The sequence below is a fragment of the Priapulus caudatus genome, unplaced genomic scaffold (genome assembly GCF_000485595.1).
Source record: "Priapulus caudatus unplaced genomic scaffold, Priapulus_caudatus-5.0.1 Scaffold1123, whole genome shotgun sequence".
Classification (NCBI taxonomy): Eukaryota; Metazoa; Priapulida; class Priapulimorpha; order Priapulimorphida; family Priapulidae; genus Priapulus; species Priapulus caudatus.
The window spans coordinates 56,123-63,865 of NW_014578184.1; the positions used below are offsets into that span (position 1 = coordinate 56,123).

At 43.0% G+C, this 7,743-nt stretch overlaps 1 protein-coding gene across 1 annotated transcript in view; it reads right to left on the minus strand.

Moving 5' to 3' along the window:
* LOC106815470 (protein kinase C-like 1) overlaps positions 1-7,743 on the minus strand; it is a gene marked incomplete at its 5' end in the record, with an annotated part of 78,565 nt that overhangs the window by 36,916 nt on the left and 33,906 nt on the right. Inside the window, 1 exon segment of the mRNA XM_014819935.1 lies at positions 1,540-1,571. Coding sequence (XP_014675421.1) covers positions 1,540-1,571 — 32 coding nt within the window.

Genomic DNA, 7,743 nt, shown 5'->3' on the forward strand with positions numbered 1-7,743 from the left:
TGCTTGTACATGTTACACACGCGACGACCTCGCTTGTACACAGGTACACACGTACCGCTCTCGCTTTTACATGTACACACGCACGCTCGCTGTACATGTACACACGCACCCTCGCTTGTACATGTACACACGCACACTCGCTTGTATATCTACATGTACACACGCACGCTCGCTTTGTGCATGTACACGATACGCTCGCTTGTACATGTACACACGCACACTCGCTTGTATATCTACATGTAAACACGCACGCACGCTGTACATGTACACGACGTTGATCGATCAGTTCGTTGGACATGCCTCTATGACTCTCATGCCTATGAGCTGCGAGTTGAAAAAAAAACAATGTCTCCTACCGATGAAAGATGAAAGTTTTCATTTCAACCTACCGACACAACGCTTCACCCACCTGTAACGCTGGGTTATGGTTTACTGTTACATATTACCCTAATATGGTACTGCGTAATGCTGGGCCGTGCTACCACAAACATGAGCTACTTAAGGACAGTCCAAGTAGAAAGGAGTACCGCTAGTACCTGTCTCTGTAAGATCACCAATCGCAATCATACTATCGCATACCCTAATTTATATCTATACCCTTGTCCCTACCCTCACCCCTACCATTATTATACCTTTACCCTTGCCTTTGTCCTTATCAGCATTCTTATCATCGAACCTTACTCGCTACTTCCCAACTGCTATCCTGATTCTTACTGTCATTTTCATCGTCATGCTGATCCTGTTAGACTTATAGTCTGTTATTTCAGTCTATAACAGACTTATAGACTGTTAGTTACCTCGCAGACTTTTTAACCTCTATCCTTATCCTTACTTTTATCCTCACGCCCACCCTTGTCCTCATCCTCATCTTTTACTTCTGAGATTTTCTAATCGTTATTCTTATTCTTACTCTCATCCTCATCCTCATCCTCATCCTCATCCTTATCTTCATCCTCATCCTCATCCTCATCCTCATCCTCATCCTCTCAGATTTCCTAACCGCTACGCGTACCATGCCCGAGACTTCACGCAATCATTGCTATTTTTAACTATTGGCGCGCGAATTCAGTAGCTGCTCATTAGTGACTCCACCTAATTACCTAATTAGTTACGGCATCTAAGCAGACCGCTACGAACGCAGCGAGCAACATCGTTACATTGTGTCACAGTCTCGCCTAATGTTTACAATGTTTTGTAATGTTTATAAAAATTATTAGTTAGAGTTTAGAGTTGATAGGTAGAGATTGTAGTTGATATTCTTATTGATCAAAAACGACACGGAGCGTCGTTGAAAAGAGTTAATGGGAGAGAAGAAAGACAGAGAAAGGCAGAACGAGAGGGAAAGAGTGAGAGCGACCTATCGAGATATCGCATGATCTTATGCTGGCCTCCTTGCCGCGTACATCTATCCATCGATAGCATAGTTTTAAGTCACCACCGCTCACTAATAGTACATTCAGTCCAAACCTGATAGCTAGTGCAGTGAACGGAGTGTTAACATTAATCTCAATACAGGGTTGTCAGTTACACAGGGCTTACCTTGACATTGATATCCTTGCTTGTTAAGACCCCTGAAACATCAAGGAATAGACATGAATCAAACATGTGTAATGATCGGTAGCCGCGTGCATATACATATTACACACACAATACTTTGTTTATATATATATATTATTTATCAAGTTGTCATCGTAGCACCTCTACTATATATCTGTGGTAATAGAACACCACCGATGTTACACTGTATCGGTCATATAAATTCACAAAATTATATCAAATTTATCATTTATATTATATTTATATATTTATATTATTTATCAAGTTGTCATCATAGCACCTCTTCTATATATCTGTGGTAATAGAACACCACCGATGTTACACTGTATCGATGGCATTTATTCCTATATATTCCTATATATTTTATATTTCTTCGATGTGAAAATCTTCGATATTAAATATATCGTTATCTCTCCTCGATAACTCGACTCGGTAGGTTATAGATGGGCCTGACAGTGTGGAGCTGGGACGCGTGAGTGGGGGCCGCTCACCGCGATTCATCAGTCGTCTGCAGTCTATAGACTCGGCAACGTCGGCGATGACGGAGGAGTACGTGTCGGCAGACGAGGAAATGTCCGTCTACAGCGACTCCGAGTACATGTCAGGTGCTGCCATCTGTAGTGCTTTAGTAGAACTTTTCACCATTTAATTTTTATAAAAATAATTGGACAGGTTGATAGTAAGTAAATGTGTATAATGTTTATAAGAAAACAAGGTGCAATAAAATATTGTTGCTTTGCTATAAGGAAGCAGCTTCTAGACATGAAAAGCTTCTAAATGTTGTGTCAGTGTGATTGTGAGCTCATTGTATTCCCGTCCAGACAGTTTCTAAATCTGGATATCAAGCCTGCAGGGTAAATTGGGTCGTGCAGTGGCAGGGAGTGACAGGGTAGGGTACAGCGCGGTACACTTCCCCCACCGTCACGATCTCTGCTCTCCTCACGTCTCTCACACGCTTCCAGATTCCTCCGACCTTCACCAAGGTCACAGCCAGGAGGAGATTCCCGTCGCGCCGACGGAGAGGACCGCGAGCAGAGGAGCCGGTGGCGCCCCCGAGAGGCGGATGCCGAGCCGCGGCGAGACACCAGAGGGCGTGCGAGTGCGGCCGAGTCTGAGCTCAGCGTCGTTGTCCGATGTGTCGTACATGTCAGCTGTTTCATCACAGGTGAGAGAGTACAGGTGTGGTAAGATATGTACACAGGTGAGAGAGTACAGGTGTGGTAAGATATGTACACAGGTGAGAGAGTACAGGTGTGGTAAGATATGTACACAGGTGAGAGAGTGCAGGTGTGGTAAGATATGTACACAGGTGAGAGAGTACAGGTGTGGTAAGGATTGTTATTAAGTGCCGTATTTTATTGGTTATGCTTCTTTATTCGCAAAAATTTTCAATTCTAACACAACTTGATTTTTGAGTAGTTTTTTTCCATTTTTCTAGGTAAATATGAAACTTAAAGAAAAATCCTGACGCACTATTTTTGTTCATATTGTGCTTAACATGTGGCAAGGATTTTGTATCCTCACTCTTTCTGGTAGTTGAGAAATATCCAAAATATCATTTTTACATAAAAATTCAAAATTTGTGTGGTAACATTGGAATTTTTTGGCTTGAGCATAGAGATATATCTCCTCTATAAATAAAACAAGTGATTGATTCGATTCATTCGCCAATAAACGTTTAATCTTCATTAGAGCAATACCCGTGCACAAGGTGGAGAGTATCCTTAAATTTTGTCTAACAGAGGGATGATTTAATGAGGCATTATCTGATAATTAGTTTGACGATAGTCTGAGAAGCTCACCTATAGCTCACCTATAGCTTACCTATAGCTCACCTATAGCTTACCTATAGCTCACCTATAGCTCACCTATAGCTTACCTATAGCTCACCTATAGCTCACCTATAGCTTACCTATAGCTCACCTATAGCTCACCTATAGCTCACCTATAGCTCACCTATACTACTGATTCGGTCATAATTCTCACAATCTGCGCGTGTGTGTATTAGGAGAGCCTGGGGATGGTGGATCTCCGCGGACAGCTGAACAAACCAATCACGCAGTCACACATTCTCATGTCCTGCTACCTCGCTCACCTGACCCAGGCGAAGTGCTCCCATTGGACGGCCGCGCCGCCATTCCCGCACATCGCACGAGTGGACGGTGAGTCGTAGAAATGACGCGATCGCATATCTCTTGCAAATGATCGTCCGTGGGTCAGATCAGCTAAAGTTATCTTTACAGATAAGATGCTTCTGTAGAAATTCATGAGTTTAATTGAAATTTATATTATTTTTTTTCAATTTTAATGTATTTTTATTCATTTATATAAAAAATTCAATTCGTTTTAGCTAAGTTTATTAAGTTAGATTAGCTTTAGTTGAGTTTTATAAAGACAAAATAATATTATTTTGGAGTGATGAGCAACGCCGAGCAGGGACACGCACGTGACGTCCTTGATATGGTCGCAGGGCTTGGAAAGAGATGATCTCCCGTCGACGATAGACGCCTGCCAGTATGCAGATGTTCACCTGCAAAAACACACAGTAAACATGTGCTAAACACGTAAGTAAACACGTTTGATGACACGTAGTAAACACGTGGTGAACACACGCATGGTTATATACGTATCACCAGCATCAAGTATTACCCTACGACACCATACCCATGACTCATGATTCAGACAACAAGCCCCAGTACGTGCACACAATATCATCCTCAATGACTACAATACAGATATTTATAATCATCGTTGAGCCATTAATTTTATGGCATTGTCAGTAGCTGAATGATATCACAGATATTTATAATCACGTATGCGATCCATTATGGCAAATTGTCAGTAGCTGAATAATATACAGATAATTTATAATCACGTATGATCCATTATGGCATTGTCAGTAGCTGAATAATATTTTACAGATATTTATAATCACGTATGATCCATTTATGGCATTGTCAGTAGCTGAATAATATTACAGATATTATAATAATCATGTATGATCCATTATGGCATTGTCAGTAGCTGAATAATATACGATATTTATAATCATGTATGATCCATTATGGCATTGTCAGTAGCTGAATAATATTACAGATATTTATAATCATGTATGATCCATTATGGCATTGTCAGTAGCTGAATAATATTACAGATATTTATAATCATGTATGATCCATTATGGCATTGTCAGTAGCTGAATAATAATACAGATATTTATAATCAATGTAATGATCCATTAATGGCATTGTCAGTAGCTGAATAATATACAGATATTTATAATCATGTATGATCCATGATGGCATTGTCCAGTACTGAATATAATACAGATATTTATATCATGTATGACCATTATGGCATTGTTCAGTAGCTGGAATAATATTACAGATATTTAACATCATGTATGATCCATTATGGCATTGATCAGTAGCTGAATAATATTACAGATATTTATAATCATGTATGATCCATTATGGGCATTGTTCAGTAGCTGAATAATATTACAGATATTTTATAATCATGTATGATCCATTATGGCATTGTCAGTAGCTGAATAATATTACAGATATTTATAATCACGTATCATCGACACTATGGCATTGTCAGTAGCACTATGACACGCGTGATCACCTGTGATAGGGAGACGAATGTTTGCATGACAGATGTCCGCACCTCCTCCGCGACCTCCCCTTCCTTCTCCTCCCCGCCCTCCCTCCTCCTCCTCCTCCTCCCCTCCTCCTCCCTCCTCCTGCGCCTCGCTGGCTGCCTGCTGGCGCGTTCTGCGGGGGACGCGCACGCTGTCGCAGCAGCGATCGTGGATCTGATCAAGCAGCGCTGGCGGGATGCAGCGTTATGCCGTTGCCGGGTAAACCGCCTCCACGTAACTACAGCAGACGAGACGCGAGGGTGAAGACACGGTACCAGACGGTCGAGCGAGAGTCGAGATATATATGTGACGGCCGGCGTTGCGCGCGCACGATCATCCAGGCCGCGCGTGTTACGAGTGATGGCCGATGTATACCAGTTATATAATTATATTATTATTGATAATTAATTATATATTGATAAGTATTGATATTGGTAATGGTAACAGATAACATATAATTATATTAATGTAGCAGTGATTTAGTAATATTCGTATGATAACATATTGCGTTCTACTATGTGAATGAAATTCAACATTTTTATCAACTCTATCAAGGATCCACGATGAAACCACCAGTAAAAGTATGAGAAGTGGACGCACGTCCGGCTGTTAACTCTGACTCAGCACATGAGATGACTCATGCAGACGTCTCTAACTCTTAAACAAATTCATCCAACTTACTGACATGATCTCACTTCTCTATCCTGAATAGATCTTTACCGAAAAAATTCCCATACGATTTGATCGAGATGGAGGGTTTACCTCTGACTGCCTCCAGACATGAGGAGAGAGGGAGATGGGAAGTTACCTCTGGACTGCCTCTAGCATGAGGGGAGAGAGGGAGATCGGGAAGGTTTTACGTCTGGACTGCCCTCTAACATGAGGGGAGAGAGAGGAGATGGAAGGTTTACTCTGGACTGCCTCTAGCATGAGGGGAGGAGAGGGAGATGGGAAGGTTTACCTCTGGACTGCCTCCAGCATGAAGGGGAGAGAGGGCAGATGGAAGGTTTACCTCTGGACTGGCCTCTAGCATTGAGGGGAGAGAGGGAGATGGGAAGGTTTACCTCTGGACTGCCTCTAGCATGAGGGGAGATGGGAAGGTTTACCTCTGGACTGCCTCCTTAGCAATGAGGAGGAGATGGGAAGGTTTACCTCTGGACTGCCCTCTAGCATGAGGGAGACAGAGAGAGATGGGAAGGTTTACCTCTGGACTGCCTCTAGCATGAGGGAGGAGAGGGGAGATGGGAAGGTTTACGTCTGGCACTGCCTCTAACATGAGGGGAGAGAGGGAGATGGGAAGGTTTACCTCTGGACTGCCTCTAGCATGAGGGGAGAGAGGGAGATGGGAAGGTTTACCTCTGGACTGCCTCTAGCATGAGGGGAGAGAGGGAGATGGGAGGGTTTACCTCTGGACTGCCTCTAGCATGAGGGGAGAGAGGGAGATGGGAAGGTTTACCTCTGGACTGCCTCTAGCATGAGGGGAGAGAGGGAGATGGGAAGGTTACGCGTCTGGACTGCCTCTAGCATGAGGGGAGAAAGGGAGAGTGGAAGGTTTACCTCTGGACGCTGCCTCTAGCATGAGGGAGAGAACGGAGATGGGAAGGTTTACGTCTGGATGCCTCTAACATGAGGGGAGAAAGGGAGATGGGAAGGTTTACCTCTGGACTGCCTCCAGCATGAGAGGAGAAAGGAGATGTCCACAGATCCCTCACCTTTGATCACAGCCGTTGTCTTGAGATGCCGTCTTCTGTCACGATTCCTTGAACGTTGTGTCTGCAATCACATAAAGCCCTAACCGTTGCTAATGCTGCTTACCCCCTCATGCTAACACACTGTTACGGGCTAACATGGGACACATGAGCCAAAGTTCACATCTAGATTAAAATCCAAATACAAACATGTATTTAAGGATTATTAAAAACAATACCACATAATGAACCATGAAATCTCATTAAATGATTACAATATTATAGCCTTATGTATATACATATGTATCATATACATACTTATAACCTACTTATATAAAGTCAGTCAGAATCAATTTGGGAAAACGTTCATGATTTAACAATTAATAATAATAAGATCCGTCGGTGGGGTGGTGCAGGAAACACACCTTCCATCTCATCAGGATCGGATGGAGAAGAGTCCCACTGAAACTTGTCGAAGCTGCTGCTAGATGGCGTCGGTAGTTTCATGTCGTGCTTCAGGCTCATGTGGCAGGCTCCGATCCCCTCGTACTGCCTCACGAACAGCGGGATGTAACCAGGCAACGCTGGCTGCTGTTGCTCTGATGCCGTGCGGCCCGCGTAGGGCTGGTATGGCTGGCTGTTCGTCACACCGTGGCCTGAGCGCGCGGAGGAAACGTTAACAATGGCATTAACGCACGCTCACGATTCAATCGCTGCAGATTTTTGATGATTAGATTCCGTTGATTCCCTACGACTGACTTGTGGAAACCTCGTTCAGAGATTTGCGTCTCTAAAATATCTAATCATTCTTCATCACATCTCCATAATACTTAACATTATAATTAAACAATA